The 25,579-nt window shown below is 37.5% G+C and overlaps 1 protein-coding gene across 1 annotated transcript in view; it reads left to right on the top strand.

Moving 5' to 3' along the window:
- LOC5579245 overlaps positions 1-25,579 on the top strand; it is a 253,072-nt gene that overhangs the window by 157,917 nt on the left and 69,576 nt on the right. Inside the window, exon 5 of the mRNA XM_021843826.1 lies at positions 13,053-13,565. Coding sequence (XP_021699518.1) covers positions 13,053-13,565 — 513 coding nt within the window. The remainder of the gene's footprint in view (positions 1-13,052; positions 13,566-25,579) is intronic.

The raw sequence follows: 25,579 nt of genomic DNA, 5'->3' as shown, positions 1-25,579 counted from the left end.
ACTCAATTATTTCAGAGCGTTCATCTAGTTATGTTCTCAGACAATTTTATTTCATTCATTTATTGATTTGGAGAACACTTTTTAGCATAAAATTAGAACAATTCTAAACAAATAACAGTTGAATGATTTTCAACACATCGACAACCAACCGAAAATGTTGTAGCTGCGTTGCAGCATACATCTCAAAAGAGAATTGAAGATTTATTTTTGAAACTTTTTAGACATAACTACAATAATGAAACAGTTATGTTATACTCCACTGCACTGTGACTTCACGCATCAACTTTGACAGGTACTGGTCCTGTTGTTTACAGTTTGGACTAAGTACTTTTTTCGAATCATTCTTAATTTCGTGAAAGTTTGCTGCGAGGAGAGGTCAAATCCCACGGATCGTATTATTCTATCTTCCTACCGTGGAAAATCGTCACCATCAGCATGCTGTTGATAGAAATGCGAAGATGAAAAAATGATGGAAAAAACGACTAAGTCCGAAACGTAAACAACAGGACCTGCAGCTGTCAAATAAGTGAGGTTAGGCTCGTCATATGCAGCGCTCTATTGTTTAGTACAATGGGCTAAACTATCTTACTTCTAGGACAGAATCTCATCCTTTGATGGTGAACCAGGACTACAAAAGGCTGAATTGGATTAATCGGTGTACTTTTTTCATTCTTCTCTTTAGTTTGCGAAGTCTTCTGTCAAAATACATAAAAAGTTACTTTGTGGTTGCAATGCCTTAAATATGTTTAACTATTACTGGCCATGCTATTTAACAAAAAAAAAATGCTTCGAAGATACTTATGGGCCAAAACTTCTCTAAGAGGTTTTAACCGTCTATTTTTAGTTTCATCCCACTGTGCGGCCATTTCGCTCCACATGTTCCATGTGAAAACTGAGCTGTAGCCAAGCCGTCCGATACAGGCATACCTACGCCATCATGGAGGCGAGTGGCTAGTTAGTGGCTTTGCTGGCGGTCACAACGAACCATTCGTCTAACTCCGTAACAGGACGAAGCTGTTTGTAGTTTCGACGGAGTGCCAGATTCAAGTGACAGGTAAAATGTGTAATTTAGGTATGTTTGAATGCGCCTGGCGGTTTGCGAAGGTCGGTCTTCTGTGTTTTCGGCCGGGATCATGGAATGTCTATACAGCATTGATTTGAGCTTGATGGGGTTCCTGTTGAGTTATGAAAACCAGAACGTGTCACTACGAAACGTACGAATTGTGGGAGGTAGTAATAAATTCAATCAACACAATATTTTGGTGCCAGCAAACAACTTCGAGAACAGTGATTGGGCGAAGCTCTTGGAATCATCATCAAATAAATTAGAGCGAAGCTAGAATCGCTTTTCCTACACACTCCAATCGCTTTCAGGCCCTGATGGCTCTCTAGCACCAGTTTTAACGCATCTGCGTCTCATTTTACAAATTGTGAACATTTGTTGCCGTCAAGACTGAGCAAAGAGGCTATCAAAAGCTTCAGTCATTGGAGCGACATGAAACAGACACAAACAGGATGGATAGCGATAAGAATCTTATTTCACATAATGGAAACAATCCGAGATGAGATGAACAGAAAAAAAAGTGATTTCCTAATGAGCCTGTGATAACGGAATTCCCTTTGAAGATTTTGATGATTGTTTTTGATCCAACGAAAAAGATATATCAAATGATCGGAGTCCAGAGGCATGTGCCCACGATGATGAAGCATTGTTTGGCGATGACTTTGGCATTTTTGCTGTCTAGCTGAGCTGCAACATGAATCAGAATGAGGCTGATTCGTTTTCCCTAGGGTCGGTGTACTAATAGTCGATCGTTTAAGAACTAATATTTTTATAATAAATCTTCGAGCTGTTTAGTGGAGTACCTACACTGCCCATAACTGCATATTTGTAACATTCGACAAAATTATGCTTTGAGTAAATGGAATACCAAGTGTGCATTTGATGGCAGTATGGAAAGGTACTAAAATTTCTAAATATTCCCAAAAACTCAAAAATGCTTATTTGAGGCTAAAATTTTGTACAGCTAATATTGCATATTAGGTGGATAGCCACAAAATAATTCTGATAGAAATTTCATTGGTACTACATCACTAGGCTCATGTGCAAACTCAATACGACTGTTAAGCGGTTATAATTATAATTATAATTATAATTATTAATTGTGAAAAAACAACCAGGTGTTTTTTTTTAATTTTCTATAACACTCTGACAGATTCTAGTAAGTTGAACGAAACTGTTTGTTATTTGTCACGGTACCAACTCAAAATGGTCAAAAATGTTGAATGTGACAAATATGCAGTTAACTACTCGACTTCGAGAGTCTAGTACACGACACTGAAGGCGGCCTTACAGTTGAGGTCGAAATACGCGTATCCGTCAAAGGATACAAACTCTAGTGGAATTAAATGATATGGTACAACATTCAGGTTTTCATCTACTTAAATATTTTCATGAAATCATATAATAAAGCCAGCATTTATCGTGGTTTTAAGGAAAAATATAAGAATTACAAAAATTCATATTATATTTGTTCAATTTTATATTGCTTGAACCACTATAGAAACACATGTGCCCATAGTATTACAGTCGCCTCTCCACATCTCGATATCGAAGGGACCATCGAGATAGGGAGAGATCGAGACAAAGAACATCAATTTTATGAACACTAGATTGAAAATCACTCCGTTACTAAGAAAATGATAAACAAACAAACTTCATTTCGAGTTTCCAAATTGTTCTGAATTCCTTAAATCTGGTCTAGTAACCAGTGATAATGTTCATATCGACATATAGAGAGAACATTGGGAACAAACAATCAACAGGAACACATCGAGATATGGAGATATCGAGATAAGGAGGATATCGAGATATGGAGAGAGAAATCGTACGCAGAATGAAGGGACCGAAGCAATCATCGACATAGGGAGAGATATCGAGATGTAGAACATCGAGAAGTGGAGAGTCGACTGTATTTCAAATTTCTGTTATTTAAGTAGCACTAGTTAAGTCGAATTCATACTTTTCCAAAGCTCTAAAAAAAATCGATTCTCTTAGTTCACTTCACTTCTGTAGTTTAATAAAACATAATTTCTCTCAGTACCGTGCACCCCCGCTAATTTGAACGGTACCTCATGCAAACTATCGGGGTTCATTTTTAATTTGAACATCTAGTCACCCTAGAATCGTGTTTCTGGTAACCTCTTTCGCTGTTTTGTTTTGATTTTGCGTTCCGTGGTCAAAACAACGGGGGTATCCGGTAGTGCTAAAAAAGCGGTACTATAGGGGCGAGGGCGCTTCAATTTTCATCGAAATAATTATTTTAAGAATGTTTTGGACAATATCGAGATGCCAATCATCGTTGCTCAGATAACAAGTTCTGGATTTCACAAAAAATATGTTGCTAAGGTTTACATCAAAAGGGTCATGTTAAGCGACTAGTTCGACTAAGGGAACACCCACCCTACAGATAGCGACAACGCGTCGTATCATATCGTTTCGGTATAATTCAATTCAGGCCCTCTCGTCAAACCACGATTATTGACATTTTTCCAAAACCACTAATGCTTGTTTAATGCGTGGTTTAACTGTTTTCGCCTGTCGTTCCAATTCTACGGTGGCACTTCTGCTGGGATGATTGGACAAGTGACGAGTAAGAGGGATCAAAAATACACTGTGGGCCAGAGTGGAATAAAAAATATTTCATTGGAATCCAAACCAACACTATAATATTACATTTAGTTTTTTATTTATATAACATTATAATAGATTTCTAAAGTCGGTAAAAATTTAAACAATTACTGAATCACTTTCAACTTGATATGATGTCAGCATTAAAACATTTTTTCTTTAATTAAAATCTGATTAGTACAAAAAATTCCGCTTGGAAGTGATGGAGTGCGAGGAAATGGAACAACTGTGCTGGGTTCAAGAAACCAAATATGTTCTATCAGATGCTCAACGCAACCCGCAACGGCTTCGTGCCTAGATCCGAGATGTGCAGGACTTCGGCGTACACCTGAATGGCGCTGAGAGCAAAGGCAATGAAGGTTGAGACAACGGAGGAAATGCCTTCGTCAGTAATGCGGACGATGGAAACCAACCAGCCCCCACTTCACCAGCTCAAGCACAATAAAACTACTGATTAGGATTGTATCGGAGCTGAACTCATAAAGATGGGTTCGGAGATTCTGGTTATTTGTCTGCACCGGCTGATAGGCACAATCTGGGAAACAGAATAGCTACAGGAGCAGAGGATGGAAGAGGTAATATGCCCCATCTGCATGAAGGGCGACAAGTTAGATTTTGAGAACTTTCGAGCGATTGCCATTGCAGCCACTGCACTGTGGTCTGTCACCTGTAGTAAACAAGTTCGTGGGAAGTTATCAAACCGGTTTCGTTGACGGCCGATCGATAACGGACCTGATCTTTACTGCAGAACAAATCCTCCAAAAATGTCGGGGACTACGAGAAGGTGATGGACTTTCGTGCCTGCTGTCTAGAATGTTTCAAGGGCCGGGGTATTATCTTCACGAGATCCAGTCAATTTGTTTGCTTCGCGGATGATATGGACATTGTCGGCCGAACATTTGAAAACGTGACTGATCTGTACACCCGTCTGAATCACGAGGCAGCAAAAGTTGGACATGTGCTGAATGCGTCCAAAACAAAGTACATTCTAGCAGGTGGAACCGAACGCGACAGGGCTCGCCTAGGTAGCAGTGTTACGTCTGACAGGAATAAGTTCGAGGTGATCGACGATTTCGTCTACCTTGGATCCTTGATGACGGCTGATAATAACGTTAGCCTTGAAATACGGAGGTGCATCATCAGTGGAAGTCGGGACTTTTCTGGCTTCCGCAAGAAGTTGCGGTCTAAAAGGATTCATACCCACACCAAGTGTACCATGTACAAGACGCTCTTAAGGCCGGTAGTAATCTACGGACGTGAAACGTGGACGATGCTCGAGGAGGACCGGCAAGCATTTGGAGTCTTCGAACCACGGGTGCTTAGCACCATAATAACACCACGGTGTGCCAAACTCTACGGCCAACCCAGTATCCAGAAGGCGTCCAAAGCTAGAAGGCCAAAGTGAATACCAAAGTGAATAATTGAGGTTCTCAAGTAGTTCTTCACGCTATTATTTCTAATGTCAGCAAATTGTTTTGTAATCTCTAACAAAATCTACTTCACTGTCTGACCATCGTGTGATGTTTAAGTCGTCAACCAGTTCGGACGTGTTTGTTAATGGCTCCAGCCCACCTGTGCGCGTTTTCATTTGTGATTAAATTTTTATTACATCAGCTTTAAGTAGCTACAGGAGCCGTGCGCGATATTGTTTAGAATCGAATCAGTTTTTTTTTTGTCAAGCGTAATGAGTTGCGAAATTCGTGCTTGCGACACTTCTGTCGACTCGGTCTTGTGGTCATGTGTAGGCTGCCCGCGAAAGTTTCATGCAAACTGCATTGGTGTCACCGTGCAGAGGGGTTCACTGCGGAGGAGAGACAGGAAGGGTCCACTACCTTAACTTACGTACTACCATGCTGTGAATCCTGCCAAGAGCTAATTCAGGCGAAATTGGATTTTAACGGACTATTGGAGCAACGAAAAGTTCTCGAAAAACAGCTGAATGCCAATACGGAAGTGATGCACAGACTCTCGCTTCATCAAGAAAAACCCAATGTTGTCCACGAAGCTATTGAAGGTATAGAGATTTTGCTTACTAGCGTGAGAAATGAGCTGGGCTATAATTTTTCGCGCAGACCATGTGCAAATGATTTCAGAGTCATAAATAGCATGTACAAAGGCAAATCACAAAAGAAAAACAAAAAAAAAAAATCCTCAAAATAAAACTTTGACCCGCGAACTATTAATCGCTACCGTGGTGAATCGAAATCCGGACGGTATCAATATCCGGACACTCTGATTGTATTTATATAATTATGTATGAAATCAATCATATAACATAGGTTATCAATAAATATTTTTAACTTTGAATATATCTGTTCATGTTGTTGCATAATGACATCCAGTAATCCTTTGCAATGAAGTGTTAAAAATAAAAACAAAACGGCAGCACCGGTTGGACGTTGTTTCTCCAAAGATCCAAAATCCAGTACTGAAGTGTTCGGTAACATCGTCAATCGTTTTAAGCTTACGGTACAGCTATTGCATTAATAAATTTAAGTACTTTTCGCATAAGATTAGTGTTTAAATTAATAGTTTTCAAGTGTGTACACGAAAGAGTGAGAAGAATTGTGCAAATAAGGAATTGTGGTGCAAAAAGGACTATTTCAAGCGCTGTCCGGATTTCAAGACAAGTGAACATTTGTCCGGACATGTCATGGAAATCTCATATTTGATGTGTTTGGAAAATATTTTAAGTTGAATTAGTAGATAAGTGCATAGTTACATAACAAAAAGTGTGATTAGTCAACAGAGAATGGATTTACGCATGAAAAGCATTAATATTGACACACTTAAAATAAATCGTAGTATCCTGTGAAATAAATCACCGAAACTGAACTGTAAACAACAAAAATACAGATTTTCCTGCGAAATATACTATTTTACCGACAATATCCGTGAAATCAACTATTTTACCGGAGAAAATTTGTGAAATCTATGATTTTACCGGAAAAAATCCGTGAAATAAACAATTTTACTGTAATCCTGTGAAATACTAACGAACAGTTCGGTAACAGCATTATTTTCACCGAACTTCTGTGAAATCGTGTGACAGCCGCTCTGGCAGGCATGAGCTTCCTTTTGTTTCAGTTTTTGCACACCACTAACAAGCAGTGAAAGCTGGCGTAGTGGTAGCAAGCCTACTTCCTGATCGGTAGGTCGGGAGTTCGATCCCCGGTCTGAACCATTTTCTTGTTTTTCTTTATGATTTTGTTCTAAGATTTTACAGATTGTTCGGTGATTTTTCACCGAAGCTTCAGCTGTTGAGATTACGGTGAAATTTCACCGTAATCCGTAATTTTTTTTTAAGTGTGTCGAGGATTCATTCAGTGAATCCCAAATAGAGGCACTTGGAAAGGACTACAGGTAACAGAAAAGTGTTTCTACTCAACATTTTGGTCTTTTTTATATTTTTTAACATTTATATGCATGAAATTCTATGTCATTGGAGATTTTTAGTTACATTGAGGTGTTTTTATTAGTTTTTCATGCGTATTTTCAACCGAAATACGGATGTCCGGGTTTCGATTCAAAGGCGTCCGGCATTTTGGTGCATGTGTCCAGATTTTAGAACACGGCATGGGTTATAAATTTAACGTTTAACATGTTATAATTGTATTTTTCACTATTTGTTTTGTCCATAATTTGAAGTTTAGACTTAAACTTATTTTAGTAGTGACAACACTTATACTAGATGCGACAGAAACAAATTTAAAACTGCGTTTGAACTTTCAGCGTAACTTAAGTGTCCGGGTAATGATGCATCACGGTAGTGCACATTCAGAACGATGCATTATTCGGCGATCGCAGTTTGTTGTGATTACTTAACGACAAAAAGTTAATCGTTGTTGCTATGATCGCACGATAAGGAACAACCGCGATGCATCATGGATTTTGCCATGATCACTAGATTTCCATCCTTGCTCGTCCATGAGTAACTCTCGCACACGCAACCACCGTCGAGGGAGCTCACCGTCATTATCACCATCATCACCGTCACTGCGCGCAACGGATAGGACAGCGCAGTGCACCCAGATCCCCGACATTTCCGGAGTGTTCGAAGCTGGGACATGTCCAGTATGTTCTAGTTTCCCTCCAGCATAGTATATAAGGCTTCGGTGATTAGAACAGAATAAACATCGACAACGATGGTCAAGCTGTGGAACTTCCATTACTAGATGAGGTTAAGGTGAAACATCTCGGAGTCCAAAGATGGCCGGCACAATGGCCGACTTCTCCCCCTACTCACGTTTTCAAAGGCACAAAACTGGAGAAATAGTTGGTAAACGTCCCTGATCTTCTTATTTTAAGCTTTCTGCTAGTGCACAAAGCCAAACTTAAAAGTGCACTGTTGTGGGATGCTTTCTTCGCAAGATTTGTGGCTTTGAAGTTTTAGTGCAATCTTAGAAGTTGATTCCAAGCTGTTTCACCTTAAGTTTAAGATGCATCGAAGCCAAATCTCAAATTTTCAAGAGCACGAATCTGGAGAAATAGACAGCGGTTTGAGCTGAAAACTTAATCGATTGGTCCTATGCTGGTGATGATCGATTAAGTTTTCAGTTTGAACGGCAGTTTAGTTCTCTAAATTTGTGCTCTTGAAAATTTGAGGTTTGGCTTCGATGTATCTTCATATTAAGAAGGCCATTGATGAGCTAAAGAATAAGGCTGCTGTGAAGGATGAGCTTCCGGCCGAACTTCTCATGCACCGTAGTGAGCAGCTGCATAGAATAATTCACCGTATACTACTAAGGATATGGGAGGAAGAATAACTGCCTACTAACTGGATAGATGACCTCATTTGCCCTCTCTTCAAAAAATAGCATATATTGGAGTGCACCAATTACCGAGGAATAACGCTCCTCTATCCGACGTACATGTTATCCGTGAAGTAAAAGAGCTTCGAGTCGGGCTTTTTACTGACTTCGTACCCAACCAAGTCCCGCAGCTTACAGGCGAAGACCAAACAAGCGTTGTACAAGACTTTAATTCTTCCGGTAGCTCTGTACTACCACGAATCTTGGACGTTAAAAGAGGTCGACCGGAGAGCTTTTGAGGTCTTTGAACGTAATCACGAGTTATACCAAGTCTATAGCCGTTTCCTCCATGGCAGATCGCGTACCAGATGGCTTTTAGCAGTTGAGGACGATTTAAGGTCGCTTATCGTTCAGTGCGAGTGGAAGCGATTGACCCAGGACCGGGTCTAATGGGGAAGGCTTCTTCATTCGGCGTAGATTGAACGCAATAGCAAGGAATTGTTGCCCATCATGTATCACTCCGTTTGCTATATGAACAGCCAAATTATGTATTTCTTGGCATAGTTTGAAAGTTTCTACTTTCTTACTTCCTCTGGAACATCAAGCTGATGCTGAGCGATGAAGAACAAATGCCGGAAGTTCGCCTTGACGCAATGAGACAATGAGGTTTCGTCACTATATTTTGCCGTTCGTTTCGATAAACAGATTCAACTTTCTTGGCCACAAACATTGGGATAACCTACAAGGCTTTCACGACATGCTTCCACGAATCCTGATCGCTATAAAACATCCATTCTGATCGCATTGCTCCTTTCGTTCCATGCTCAGAGTTTCGAAGTAAGTCAATCACACTACGCACCCTTGACTGCACGATTTCGAGTTGTTTTCGATATCCCAATGATAGAGTTGAGAATTTTCCAGCTACCTCCGCAAAATCAATTAGCGACTTTGGTTTTCGGCTGGCGATTTTTTACAATTTTCCAAAATCTGATAGCAATAAAAATACAGTGTAAACCGTACACTCTGAACTACTTATATTTAAATTTCAACGAGAAAATACACAATGAGTAACAAAAATAACATTTTTGCGTGTCTCAATGATCAAATTATGTGTTATGGGTTTCTGAATCTGATGCCGTTCTTAGAATGTTCCAGCACGTCACAATTTCAGCTACAGGTCGCTAAAGTTGTACAAAGAAACTACTTTCATTGGTGTTTATATGAAATCTAAAGTAAGGAAAGACGAGGTAACACCGTCAACCTAAGCAGTTTAGTTCATATGTCAAAATGAAGAATCATCTAATCCTTTTTCGACGCAGCATGTCGGTTTTTGAAGCCTTAGGAATAATCAAAAAAAATATTGTTGTATTTGTAAAAATATTAATTTCTTGAAGTTTGAAAAGGTGATGTCTTATCACGATTATTTTTAGTGATGAGTTAAAACCGCTCACCCATAGGGTAAAAAAGACCACCAAGATTTTCGTACACACTTCTGCGAAAAAAATATATCAGTTCCCTGTGGTTCTGAAGAATATAATGTTTTATGGATACTTCATTGATTAACGTATTGAATCATTTTTAGGGTTATTTAATTCAAAAAACTTAGATATACAATTATCATAACCTTAAGACACCCATATTTTGGAGAAATATGCGGATTTGGCTTGTGTTTCTAACAAAATTGATTTCATTTTACTTGAATAGTAATGTACAACGTAGTAACAACTTTAAAAATGGCTTAGACATTTAATTTGGTATAAATTAGAGGTAGCGGGCTTACCCCATCAACAATGGTGTGTTTTACCACGCTTGTGCAACCTTTCACTACAATGGTCTTATTTCAAAGCAAAATATTTACGCTTCACTGAAGCATATTTCACATTTCTGTTAAAGCATGGACACGTACACCCGATTCTATTTTTGCACGGGGGATGCGTACCGTCCAAAAATAAATTTTCAAAATTTCAAAAACCGTGCAAAAAAAAAGTTACACCATTTCTCGACGTTTTATGTAAAAAAAAAATTACCGGAAAAAAATGTATGGAAACTTTTTTTGCACGGCCGTGTAAAAACAATCCGTGCAAAAACAGAATCGGGTGTAATTTGTTATGTTTTTACAAAAAATCCCTTCCGAAATCTTTAAGTGAGCATCTGTTAATTTTAGATCAAATTCATTACTGACGAGCAGAACCTTTTTTTAATATTTAATATGGAAAATGTAATGTATATATCACCCTGAATGGTTCGGAATGTCAAAAATCTTATGTTCATGGCAAGTGCTTGGTGAACTTCTAAGAAAACCGTTATTTTCATGCCAAACTGAAGTGGTCCAACTTACCCCGGCGGGCGCTCTTACCTCGTCTTCACCTATGGTTTATCAAACTTTTTTGTGATATAATCCACCAAGCATGCAAAATAGGATTTAAACTTTCATTGAAGATATAATTTGGTTGAAAGTGCACGATTAAATTTAGATTAAATTGTTTTTTTCAACAAATCTGCAGTCTTCATACAAAATGCATCGTTTCTCGTATATGGCAAAACACAGTACTTTTCTAAACCATCAAAAAATAGCTTTTGAGCATAGAAAGTATTACTTTGTTGATAAGTATTGTTATATACTTGAAGTTTGAATTTTGCGGTAAACTAAGCAAATAAGTAGCCATACAAGCTGGAAAACTTGCATGCAAGTTGGCTGAAATAGTAAAATTTTGCATTTTAAACAGCTAATAACTTAAAAACTAGATGTGCTATGATATTTTTGAGAAAGTACTTTGGGGATCGAACCGTGCTGTGCTCAACAAAGGACGTGAACAAATTTCGTTCGTCAAATACTAGAACTTTCTGTTTTATAGTTTTAAGTGATTTGATTATTTATTTAATTAAGCGCACCATGCGGTCAAGCTCGTATGGTTATGATGATTACTAAAATTCGTACTTAAAATTTTTCTGCTTTGTGTATTCCCATTGGATCATCAGCACTTATAGTTCGATTTGCATATTTGGAATTCCGTTCCTGGCCCACTGCGATGGTGATGGTGTAAAAATGTTGCCATGTATGTAATCTCGCGCGCCACATCCACTGGAAGGGGTTGGGCTAAGGGCGTGAAGGAACGGTTAAACGGTTTGATCTGGATCTTGATATTAATTAATTTATTTCACAGCTTGATATCATGCGCTTTCGGTGGCTGACTGGCGGGACGGTTTTTTTATGTTTTAAGCTTCTTGCTACAAGTTTGTCGACGATCGAAAGCGAGAGGAATCTCTTTCCAGCAGAAGGTGGGTCCAGGTCGTACCGCAGCCACGGGGGGAGGGTGAGAATAATTTGTTTAAGTGGTTTTTGATAACGAACTCTGGAACTACTGTTTCGCTTGATGGGTGTTCGGTTTTTTATCATATTCGTTGTAACTTTTTCCACTCTGCTTTCCTTGTTTCTCGATGGAGGAGCATACTTGAGTCGGATCTCGGTGTGAGTGGCTGGAGACGTGTCTGATGACGGTGGCGGTTTGTTTGAGCTGTCAGTTGAAGTTAAACCACCAAGCTTTCCACACTGTTTGTAATGTGTTGACGCTTGCTGAAAGGTGATTAAGTGGTTGTGGTGCCTCATGAAATTGTATGAGGGATTTTTCCAGGAATGGGGATGTTTCTCGCATACTTCGTCATTTTCATATATCGAATATGCCTTCTCAAATCTTAGTAATGTGGAACAGGGTAGGGATTGTATCGAAGCATTGAGCTTCAACTTTTTGTCATGTCCGCTGCGCTGTCTGTTTTTCAGAATGAACATTCTGTTTTTCGATTCAGACCGTATAGCTAAATTCTTTCAAGAGGTGATTCTTCAGAACCCACGTTACTGCTATTAATTTGTACAGCTGCTCATATAACACAAAAATTTAAAATCATCTCAGATGAACTTCGTCTGAGGTTATGTCATTGAAACAATATTGGTTCGATACCGCTAATTCCGCATGACATATTAGAGTTTAGCAAAGCCATCATGGCTAGGAAATCGTTGTGATTGAGCCCATGAAAAGGGTCCCAAACGGATCGAAACATCGGGAAAAATAAAAAAAACTAGAGTACTCAATTCCCTAATCACCCAATATGTAACATGTGTCGTCAGTCGTCGAGGGCATTGACTATGATAACCATGTCATTAGTATTTTTTCCCTCAATTATTTGTGACACGATGTTTCTTTCTTGACTATTAAAGTAGATAACATACAAGATGAGGGGCCCAGATAGCCGTAGCGGTAAACGCGCAGCTATTAAGCAAGACCAAGCTGAGGGTCGTGGGTTCGAATCCCACTGGTCGAGGATCTTTTCGGGTTGGAAATTTTCTCGACTTCCCAGGGCATAGAGTATCTTCGTACTTGCCACACGATATACACATGCAAAAAATGGTCATTGGCATAGAAAGCTCTCGGTTAATAACTGTGGAAGTGCTCATAAGAACACTAATCTGAGAAGCAGGCACTGTCCCAGTGGGGACGTAATGCCAGAAAAAGAAAGAAGAACATACAAGATAACAATAGCAAAGATGGAGTATATTTACTCGGGAAGTATCAATTAATTGCCATTTCCTTGTTCAATTATCTCCTTCTTCACAGATTACGACGAAGAAGATGAGGGGGAACCTGATCCAGAACAGCAACCCAGTGAATCGGAAAGTGGCAAGGATAGGCAACAAATTCCGGAAATAATCCCTCTACCCCCAACAACAACGGCTGCAACCACCATCGCGACTGAAACCACCGAGCATTCTACAGACGAACATCTCCACCACGTGGAATCCACCTCCACACCCCCTTCCAGACACGAACAACACAGTGAAGGAAGTGTCGAGATAACGACTGAACAAATACGCCATCCAGAATCACAACCAACTGCGGAGGATGATAATGACATTGAAGAAAATGTAATTGACGGTGAAGAAGACGGAGAAGAAAGTGACCCAATAACTGAAGGACCCACAGCGACACCTGTAAAAATAGCAACCTGTGGTGTTGATCGGGGAGGTTGCGACCATGAGTGCCACGATGGACACGAATCTCACCCGGAGATACGATGTTCCTGTTATCATGGATTCTTACTTGATGAGCGTGATGGTCGCACATGTCACGGTGAGTATATCGTTGTTGTAAAATGATTCTAAAACTAATTGAAAGTAACATGCTGAATAACAGTCTATTCAGTTGAAAAGAACTTGAGAGTTATTTGTTCACGCAATTGAAAAATACTGAAATGATGGGCATTTAAATGTCTGTAACCAATACATTATGCCAAAGGTTCCCAAACCTTTCGCTTGTGTAATCCACCAAACCATCCGGCTTCGTTTTCGTGACTCACCTTGGTTTTCTTATATTAAGGCATTCTTCCATTCATCTAAGCTTAAACCACGGCAATAGTTATTTTTTTCAAAATGAGTCTAACAATAAGATAGATGTGCGTTAGATCGAATTATTCACTTTGAAACTATTCATCTAATTATATATGAAATCTATGCCATACCCTGTAACAGTGGTTCGTCTCCACGGACACTCCTGAATTCTACTATTACCCATATTCAAATAATTGATATTGTTGAAAATATTTCAGCTGAAAAACACTCCAGCATAATTTAAAAAAAAAATGTTACGATTATATAAGAGTTAATGAAAGTAATCATAGAATCAAAATCGCCTAAAAGTATTTATTTTATATTAAGTCGTACATAAATAGTTCTGAAACAGAAACAATCCTCAGACATATATTTGTATATCAAATAAATGCAGCTTACGAAGCCTCCTAGGAAGAACCTACCTTGAGCATTGGGGTCATTTTCGGTCAATCGGCACAGATGAGCTGTAACTTTGAAGCGAAAAGAGATAGAAATCTGAAATTGCCTTGCTTTTCCTAACTTCTGAAAACGAACATTTTCGTGTTTAGAGAAGCTAGGAATGGCGCTACAAAAAAAGTAACACATGCATTATGGGTTAAAAATGACCCATGACTTTGAAACGCTCTCAAAAATAAAATTTCTAAATCTATTTTTATTCTCATAGCTTTCTATGGAATCCTACAATGGAATCATGAACACTTTTTGTAAGTATGGCCATTCTGGACGCAAGAGAACCTTGTTTCAGAAGGAATTTGTACATGTCATATTCAGAAGTTCATACGCATGTATCGTTCGACGGTTCAAGTTTCATGGTTTTTACAAGAGCATCAAGAGAAACAACAACCAGATTTGGCCGGATTTGGTCGGAATATTTCGGAATCGGTTCAGATGGTCATTTACAGACCATCATATAGTTCCATCATGCGACAGTTAAAAAATCATGACTTCTCATCCAGATCTAAATAGACACAATGTCAAATATTATACACAAAATACTTCTTCTTGTTTTTGGCGTTACGTCACAACCAGGATAGAGCCTGTTTCTCGGGTTTTGGGAGAACTTCTATAGTAATTCGCTGGGAGCTTTTATGCTTATGCACCATTTGCATGTGTATATCGTGTAGGAAGTACTGATTACCCCAGAAATCCTCCTCCATCCTCCTCTCGAGATTCCTCTTATTCCTGAGATTTCTTCAAGGATTTATCCAGGGATCGCTTCAGAGATTCCATCAGGAATTTATTCAGGGATTCTACTAAAAATCACTTCACGAATTCCAATGGAAATTCCTCAAGAGTTTCCTTTTGAAACTCCCCCAGGGAAGGAGAAGGGTCCTCAAGGAAAATCGCTACATGAATTATTCCAAAAAACTTCAAAGGTAATACTCCAGAGATACCCATTGCAATTTCTCCATAGATTTGTTCTAGGCGTCCAAAAATCCCCCGGAGATTCTCCCATGATTTTTTCCAGGGATATCATTAGAAATTACCCTAAGCAGAAACGCGTTCATGTTCTAAATCATGAGTAGGACAAACGTTAGCATATATTTTGTGCACAGTGAAGAATGTTAATCGTATGGAATCCTAGGTTGGAAATTGAAAGTTACTATATTTAAGAGGCTCAAATGCAAAGGAAACCAGTCATTACAGCAAGACTAAGAAAGTGTTTCGTCTTTACAGGGCTGGTGGCTACTGAGGACCTTAAAATAGTAAATAAGAGACAACTTGCCTGAAAAAAGATCTAGAAGGAATCAAAAAGAGGCCGAAAAAGACTGAACAGGAATTATGAAAACAAAACCTAATAGAAGCCAGGAGATAAGAGTTTGTTTCTTCATACCATCAGAGCATATATTTACCTTAGATCTAATACTCTTTTTTGAGAATTCTTCGTGACATTACGACAAGTATTGTGTATGAGTTTATTTTCATGATCATCTCGAGGAATTTCATCGAAAATTATTTTAGGTATGTTTGGACATTAATCCGGAAGTTTCTAAAAGAGTACATATAGTAATTATTTCCTCAAAAATTTTTCCTCGGATATTCCTAGTGAATTTCTCCGAGAATTTCGTTTAGGATACCTCACGAATTCAACTAATTTTTTCGCAAGGAGTATCACAGAAAAGAAATTTCTCCTAAGTTTGTTTCAGAAATCTTCGGAATTCCTGCAAAAAATCATTAAGATTTTTTTAAGAACGTTCTAGCTCCTGCAAAGATTTATCTAGTGATTCCCACAGCGATTTCCCTGGAATATTCTCCAAGATTCCTGGTCGAAACATGTTCTAAAATTCAATCAATAACTTCTCCAGAATTGTTTAAAGATTTTCTATGATTTCAACTAAAGATTTCTCTGAAGATACCTACAGCAATTGCTACAGATATTTCTTCTAAGATTACTACAGAAATACTTCCACTAGTTCTATTAGTTAAAAAAAATATTTCTAAGGAATTCTTCAAAGAATGTCTCCTGGGAAATGCCAAAAAAAATTCTGAAATATAATTCCGTACGGACCTCTGAAAAAAACCTGTGCGAGTTTAAAAGTCATCCTTATTGAACAAGGATCTCTCTTCAAAACTCCCAGACTTTTGAAGAAGTTTTGTAAGATTTTATAGGGATTTTCGGGATAGTATTCCGCAGGATTTTCTAAAGGAATTTCTCAAAAAAGATTGGACAGAAGAAATTTGTGCTGGAATGATCGAAGGAACCATTGATAAGAAAAAAATGTAGTGTTAACTGTTGTAAAAAGTTAAATAAACTTTTGTAGATTGCTCGGGATTTTTTGAGAAACTTCTGAAGAAATTTTAGAAAAAAAAGAGCAATACTTGGATGAAATGCTGGGGAAATTCCTAGAAATAAAGTGATTTGTTCGAAGAACCCCTCAAGGAATTTTGGATTTCTGGGAGGAAACGTTGATGAATCTCTTCCTCGGGGAATCTGAAATAAAAAATTCTTGAACAGGCTGTCTCTGGAGCCTGTACAATTTTGTATCAGGATTCAATGCATGCATAATAAGGAACAAACAAAAGTATCTTTTAGATTTAAACCCTTTCCAATCAATTTAATGAACAAATACGACACAAATAGACCAAACTGCTTGCATTTACAACCACTGCACTTGCTCTAATTTCCACTTCTATTGCTATATAACAAATGGATGAACAATAAAAAATATGTTGTTTTGTGTAGCAATGCTTTGATACATTATATCAAGAGTGATAACACGTAACGAAATCGCTAGCATCATCACACTCGTACCAAAAACGAATTAAGACCTCCATGTTCCTTGCAGTTGGCCATAATTTTATGGCACATAAGGTGAAAGAGCAAAATATTGAATGCCGTTAGAAGTGTATCATCTAAAGATCTGTCAAACTTGGGTACCTTTTGCAGTACCAAGGGATCAAATGCAATTATGAACCCCACTACTATGTCTCTATTCATCTCTGTTCTGAAAAAAAAAGGAAATCTGTTGAGAAATTCCTTAAGAAATCCCTGAAACAACTTTCAGTGAAAATCATCTAAAGGTTTTTCTGGAGTAATCGTTGGAGATATGTCTGAACAAATTGATAAGGAAATCATTGCAGGATATAAATACAGATTTTCTCAGAGAAATCTCTCGAGGAGTTTTTGGGAGAACTCCTGTAGGAATTTCTGGCTAATTGCTGAAGGAATCTCTGGAGGCATCTAAGGAGGAATCCTTGGAGGTTTTCCAGGAAGAATCACAGTAAAGATTTTGCTGGAGGAATCCCAAAAGAAATCTTTGTAGACATTTTTCTATAAAAATCTCTGGAATAATCCTTGGAGACCATGGAAAATATATGGAGATATCCTTAGAGAAATCCATGAAGAGATTTTCCAAATGGAATTTCTATGGAGATTTGTCAGGAGAAATCTATGTGAGGATTGTCCTTATGTAAGCCGGAGGAATTTCTAAAGGAACTGTGGAAGGAATCCCTGGAGGATTTTGTGAAAACTTAGTACGAGCCTCTGGAGAAAATCCTAGGGAATAGCTGGAGAATCTTCTGGATAAATATTTAGAGTAGTTCATGTTGCGTTTTTTTTCTGGTGGTGTCTGCGGGAAAATTTGTGGTGCACATTCTTGGGGAATTCGTTAAGTAACTTCTTGTAGAGGAGGAATTCCTGATAAAATTTCTGGAAGAATTCCTGATGGAATCCCTGCAAAGATTCCTGGTAGAATCCCCTGGAAAAATCCATAATGAAATCTCCGGAATAATTCATGGAAGAATCTTGAGAGAAATTCTGAAGTAATCGCTCTAAAAATATCATGGATAATCCTTGGAGAGATTGTCCTAGTGTAACCCCTGGTGAAATTCCTGAATAAAGCCATGGAAACATCTCTGCTAGAATCCTTCTAAAGATTTTCCTGGAGCAATACTTGGCGGTGTCACTGGACGGTTTTCTAGAGAAATATCAGAAGAAATCTTCCAAGTCATCCATGAAGAAATGTCTGAAGAAATGTGCCCAAAAATTTCGGAGTGTGTAAGAATTTCTGGAAAAATCCTTGGACAATTCCTGAAGGAAGATTTTATTGGAGGAATCTATGAGGGAATCACTTTAGGTATTACTGCAGAAACTCCTGTGAAATCTCAAAGGGAATTCATGTAAAGATGCACCATCATGAATCCCTAGAAAAATCTAGATTTTTTGAAGGCCCAGTACGAGCCTCGGAAGAAACTCCTGGGGAATAGCAGTAGAATTATCTGGATAAATCATTGGAGTGATCCACGTTGCGATTTTTCTGGTGGTGTCTCCGGATAAAATTCTGGAGCAAATTCTTGGAAAATTCGTTAACTAGTTGCTTGTAGAACACCTTGACGAATTTCCGATAAAATCCCTGGAGGAATTCCTGCAAAAAATCTTGGTAGAATCCCTGGAAGGAGCCCTAACAAAATCTCCGAAATAATTCATGGCAGAATCTTGATGAGAACTTCTGATGATCCCTAAAGAAATGTGTGCAAAAATGTTGGAAAATGTTAGAATTCCTGGATGAATTCTGAATTACTGGAGGAATCTATGAAGGAATCACTGGAAGTATTACTGCAGGAACTCCTCGTGAAATCTCTAAAAGAATTCATGTAAAAATGTTCCAACAGGAATCTCTTGTAGAGTCCCTGGAAGAACCCCTGGCGGAATTTTTGAAGGTCTTTCTGGAACCCTGTTGGAATCGATCTCAAAAATTTGCTAGCGAACCAAAGTTATTCCTGGAGAAATAATGGAATCCCTGGAGAAATCGCTGTAGCGATTACGTTGGAAATTATCTTGAAAGAAATTGTGTTAAAATCCCTTCGGGGGAAATGTTAAAGAAATCACTGCAGGTTTTCCTGAAGGAACTCTTGGAATCCTTCTGGAATTCCAACAGGTCCCAAAATTGCGATTGCTGTCGAAATTTATAATTCGCCTTCTAAAAGTCGCGATCCACAGTTTGGTAAGCTATTAATTATTATACAGTAATACCTTTTTATTCTCGTTACGTTATACCGAAGCATTTTTTTTTTCTAAATTTCGTTCAACATCAATCATAAATTGATTTTATTGACCTAGCAGGTATTTTCAGTCTTTCTGACATTATTTTCTAAATTTTTATTTTATTTTTATTTTACGCGTCTATTGGAGCCATACTTAAAGAAATATAGAAAAATCTTTGGATGAATCCTTGAACACTTGGAGGAACTCTAAAATAAATTAATAGATGAGATCTTTCAGAAATATTTATATAAGTTAATGTTCTTGGACTGAAACATGTCTAGCAGGCAATTGTGAAACTTCAAGAATTTTATAATAAAAATCTCGTGGAAATTACGGAATTTGAGAACAAATTTACCAAAAGTTCTTTTAAATATATATAGAAGATAATTCATGATGCAATCACAAGAAAACTTTCTTGGAAAAGTTTCTGAATAAATACGTGGTAGGTTTATCAGCAGAATTCTAGAAGAATTCTCTGGTTGATCTGGGAACTTGATCAGTTTTTGGATGAATTCCTGAATACATTATAGTGGTGAAAAAAATCCGAGGAAAAATCTCTAGAATACTCCAAGAGTTACTTAGAGAACTAACTGCATAAATAGAGGACTTTTCGAAGAGATTGTTGATTGAATCATTGGAGGATTTCATTCCACATAGAATCCTTGAAGAAATTTCAGTAGTACATAGAATAGTTTTTGCATAAATACTTTTAGAAAGTTCTGCAGTAATTCATAAAGAAATTGCTGAAAATATTCCGAGAGCATTCCAAAAATTATAACTGGATTGTTTTTTGAAATGGTCGCTTGGATAATTCTTGAATCTCCAGACTCCGAAAAAATGTAAGTATCGTAAGCGGAATGGTTTGAAGAATTCATAGTAGAATCCACTTTATATTCTTGGGATTACAAATTATAATTCAGATGGATTACAATACTTCATCATTTACACTTCCTACCTGCAATTTGAAATCGTTGCAATACTGAATATTTATTTTCTTTGAAATTTTGCAAGTGATTTCAAAAAGCATAGGATTAAGATTTTAATGACGCGTTGATTATCACAACTCAAAGTCAAAATAAAGTGAATAAAATTTAAAAACAGTTTTTGATTAAAAAAAACTGTGTAGTAATATTAAATCACTGCCACTCGAATGTGTCATAGTTCGAGTTCGAATTAGACGTGTTATCAAAGACTTATGGATCGAATCTCTTCGAATATGATTGTTTGAAGGTAATTTATTCTTGTTTGGAATAAACGTTGCTCGAATCGTCCATTCTTTTCATAGATCCATTAAGTGATTTATTTCACCTTTGCAGAATACGACAAACTGAAGTACCGAAAACACAATGTTACGAAAGTGTCGATTCTGCCGAAACAGAGAATGGAAAGAGCTCCCTTCAAACACCTCTGTGTCAATCTCACCATCTAGGTCTAGCCCCGTACGTTAAGAGATGTCTCTTCTGCTAGCTGTGAGGTGGTGACGAAGAATTTGAAGCGTTTGATTAATTGTCAGCACGCGCTTTGGGTCTTGCTTCTATCAACAGTCACACGCGGGGAAATTCCTCTTCCCGAGAATGAAAAAAAAGAGACAGACGTGAGCAGCTGTGGTTTTTACAGCGCCACTTGGCCATTTAGTCAAATTTGCTCCGTTCGTGTTTAACACTTCATTTATCGCTTCGTGCTCAGCGTTCCCGGTAAGATGGATTGCCAGTTTAGTGTTGGGGTTCCGGATTGAACAGATGGAAAATCGACTTTTTTACGACGATTTAAACTGGGATGTCTCCCGACCCATACGATTAGTGCAGTTAACGATCTGTTGATTGTCATGCTTAACAGAGGATTATGAGATTATGAGAAACAGCTGGAGGATGGTGTAGCATCCAATATTCGGGATACATCTATCAATTCAGTTTCATGATGACCCATCTCTTTAGCAGAGCCCCGTTCAAATATTCATTACCTTGTAATCGTAAAGGGTGTTTGGTGGAGCAAGGCATTCATTTGACATGAGCTTATCCCACCCCCGTTGACGAGCGTTATGGCACATCTGTCTCAACCTACACCGAGCACGAATCACGGTAGACGAAGAAACGAACCCACGCGAGGTCGTCCAACCTTTTGACAACAGACAATTTTAAATGCAGTCTAAACAGGCAGAAGTGCAGTGAACCTGCTCCGACCAGCCAACCAGATGGGCCACGAGTCAGGCGCGGGGGTGGTGGCTTCCCCCATCGAGTGTCATGTTCATCTTTGTCATCATCATCATCTGGCCAGGCCGACTGGAACGTTCGGAGAATCCCGTGTTCCCGAAAGGCGCCTCTCTCGCCTGTCATTCAAGTGCCAACGCCAGACGCCCGGTTCGACTATTACAAGGTTTACCTCCTCCAGCAGCTATTTTCGGGATCTTGACGTGGCTACCGAGAACAAAAAAAAAAGCAGTAAACCTGAAGGAAACTGGAAAAGAAAGAGGAAAATGGTGTAAATTGTAAATAGCTGTTAATTAATTGGATTCATTTACTTTTCTGCTTTGCGAGGCCCCGTCTATTAGGATCGTGTTCCCAGAGCTGCAAAAGATGTGAGCGAGACAAGCCGTCTTGTTCTACCGGAACAAAGTTTGCGATGGATCGCGCTGCTTTAGCTGACAGTCTCATTGCGCTCGTTTCGTTAGGACCATCAGTCAGCAGCATGCGGAAAGGATATCTAGGCAGCATCTCGTGTCCCGTTTCGAAGTTTGGTTCCGGGAGGTCCTTGCGTGGAGAAGTAATCATTGAACATGTAGATGAAAAACCGAATTTAGTACTATACCATATAATTTCAGTATAGTTTGTATCTTTTGAAAGATATGCGTATTTCGACCTCAACTGTAGGTTAAGTCGAGTCTAGTACACGACACTGAAGACGGCCTTACAGTTGAGGTCGAAATACGCGTATCTGTCAGAAGATACAAACTATAGTGGAATTAAATGGTATAGTACTAAATTCGGTTTTTCATCTACTTACAGGTATTCCACTAAAAAGTTCGTAGATTTATTATCATGAAGATGACGCCTTTTGAGATCATTTCAGAATTTTGTAGAAAACAAAGTTTCAAAAATTTACGCATAAAAGTTAGTGCGAAATTATTAGAACCAAAAAAAATGTTTTGCATGTCCCTTTCCATCTACTTACCAAGAATCATAGAGAGTTATCAGAGCATTTTCAATCTATTATAGGTCAGGCTATGATCAATTGTGAATGACTACGTCTATGGATAGCTTATGATTTGTCGAAGAACTTTGCTCAGCAGATCTCATTTTTTAACCCGTATAGGCCTGAGTGAAAGGAAAAAACTTAAACTCTAACCACCCAGCGAATATTTAACAGATTTCAATTATTTTTTGTCAGTATACTTGTACACATATCTAGTTTCTAAAAGTGGTCGAAGGATCTCAGGAATGTTACTGTGGCCGGAGTTATTAGAGTGGATTCATTGGCGTAGGAACAGGGGGGGGGGCAGGGGGCCTGGCCCCCTCCAGAATCATCCAGGCCCCCCAGAAATTTTGATGATACTAAAAATAAAAAATAAATTAACATGAAGCAAAATCTTATGTATCAGGTACATGACTCTTGTTATGGACAAAAAAATCTCTTCAGAAGTTACGTTATTTGAGAGAAAACCTAGCTTGGTTTTCACAGCATCAGCGAGGCGGTTCTGATTTCGTTGAATCGTGCGACAACCGAAAGCTTAACTGTCCGACTTTCGAACGAATGATTATTGTTAGAACTAGCTTCTTGTTATATGCGATGAGCGCAATTTTTCGGAGATGGCCGTTGCAAAAAATACCGTGATACAAAAAATCGTAAATATCCTGGAAACATGCTTACCAAAATTATTTTTATTTAATAATCCAAACAATGCTGTTACAGCATAAAGCAGCATATTCACTGCATTCTTATTTCTCATTTTTTCGAGGATACCCTGCTCGAGGTGTCCGTTGAGGATGATTTCCCTTTTGAGAATTTACTAAAGAAATCCATAAACTAACTTCAATTCGTGTAATGATCGAAAAAAAATTGGTAAAATAGACAACATTACTAAAGGAATTTCTCAGACAATACATAGCGGGAATTAAAAAAAAAATAAGACTTAACTTTTAAGAAATTTAGGCATGACCAAGTTTTTTCAGTTGAATAGCAGAAATTTAACCTGGTGTGAAAAATGCAACAAAATCGTTCATTCCAGCAATAAATTCCCTCTTTGATGTTGATTCAACTTTTCAAGTATTTTCGCATGAATAAATGTATTGCTATATTATTTCAAGAAAACTTATTACTTCATAAACTATTTGATTAGTTTTCAACAGATTTGTAGTAAAATTTTTCATAAAACTTTTCGATATTTTTTATAGAATTTTACTCTAATCAAATTCCTTAAGGAATATTGAAAGGGTAGCTTTAGAACTTTTGCAAATCTTTTGGAAATTAGTCAAACAATGTTGTGGGATTTTCAAAGCGAATTAATCCTGGTGCTCATGCATTCCTTCTAGGTCTACTTTCATTAGCAAATTGATTCCTGAATATGCTCCTGGATTTACCTGAATAATGTTAATTATTTCTTCAAATGTTCATTTTCCTCTCGTATTTCCTCCAAAAAATCATTGATTCTGTCAAGTCTAATACAGAGATATTTCGCTGGAAGTTCTACTTGAAATTCTTCTGTAAAATTCTTAAAAAAGTTTTCCAACAAATTTTATTACAAATTCTTCCGCGAAGTTCATCATGTTTCAAAAAGAAATCACAAATTTCGTCATAAATTCTTCTATGTTTTTTTTAGAAATTTTGCTTCAAATACCCGGATTATTCAAGAATTGTAAAGATTTTTTTTTTAAATGTCCCTTGCCTTCGAATCCTCAGAAGAAATTTGTTGAAAAACCCCAGGAAAACTTTTGCTTCCAAACATAGTGGTAAAGGAATCTGTAGAGAAACATTAAACATGAAAAGAATACTAGGAAAGAAGAAAGGACTTATTAAGGTATTCACAATGGAAATTGTATTGATCTTTTTGTTTTTGTCGGAGTCCATGTTTTTGATTTGAATTTTTGTACGATTCGAGGGTGGAATTTCAAGAGGCTTTTTGACAGAAATCTAGGAATCCAAAAATCAAGGAAGGATATATGTCAAGGATAATTTCTTTAGATGATCTTGATGGAACTTCTTGAGAAAATTGTTTTATTTGTAAAACCATTAAAGAGAGTTTAACTATCCTATAATTTACCTCTAGAGAAAAGATTATAAATTATCTTTATTGTCCATCTATTTTTACCTGCTTCAACATTTTGTTGTTTCTTCTTCTTTCACATGACGCTTTGAGAAACTTCGTACAAAAATCTTTCCATATTCCAAAAAGCAACGTTTTAAATAATCTTTAAAAGGGTATATTATAAGAGTTTTAAAAATTACAGATTTCTTATTCGTATGGTTCCTGATTTCTGAGAGTTCATCAGGAATTTCTCAACAAATTTTTCAAAGTAATGCAAAAGTTTCACCTATGATTTTAATTCATGAAATCTTACATTACGATTTACCACAATATATCTTTGGTAATGTGCTTAAAACTTGCGGTAAACTTCTATAGAAATAGAACCCTCAAAAAAATTTGTTTTGAATTTCTAAAGGTAATAACAAATGGGTTCATTCTACATCAATATATTCACCATCATGAAACTTTGGAGTGCATATAAAATATTATTTAAGATTTAAGTTACAAACCTTTTCAGTAAAAATTCGATCCGTTTCAACACCAATTATTTTCTATTATCAAAGAAGAAGAAAAAAGAACAAGATTTTTTGTAGTAGATCCTACAAAACCACTTAAGCTTTTCAGTGAGGTACATTGTCAACAAGTTTCAGAAATTTTACGGTTTAAATCTTGAATTTAATAACAGGAATTCAGATTTTGTTTTTAAATTATATTTAAGCTGCAATTATTTAAGAAATTACCACCAAATTTCTTTTGATCCTTTTTTTATCTGCTTCTTTAGAAATCTGATATGGAGTGAAGTAAAGCAATCCATGAAAATATTGAGATATTCCTGGAGTAGTGTTTGAACCAGAAAAATGAAGATAAATTTGTATATGTTATTTATGGAAGAATCCTGAGATTACTATTAGGAAAAAAATGAGTTAATTCTAGAACCTGAAAAGATACTTGATGGAACTTCTGGAGAAACTTTTCGAGAAGTTCAATCTTAGTAAATCTGATGGAAATTTTCTTAGGGAATTTTAGGGAAACA

This window comes from Aedes aegypti, chromosome 2 (assembly GCF_002204515.2).
Source record: "Aedes aegypti strain LVP_AGWG chromosome 2, AaegL5.0 Primary Assembly, whole genome shotgun sequence".
Taxonomy (NCBI): Eukaryota; Metazoa; Arthropoda; class Insecta; order Diptera; family Culicidae; genus Aedes; species Aedes aegypti.
The sequence above is the reverse complement of the archived record's forward strand: the minus strand, read 5'-3'. Positions and strand labels throughout refer to the sequence as shown.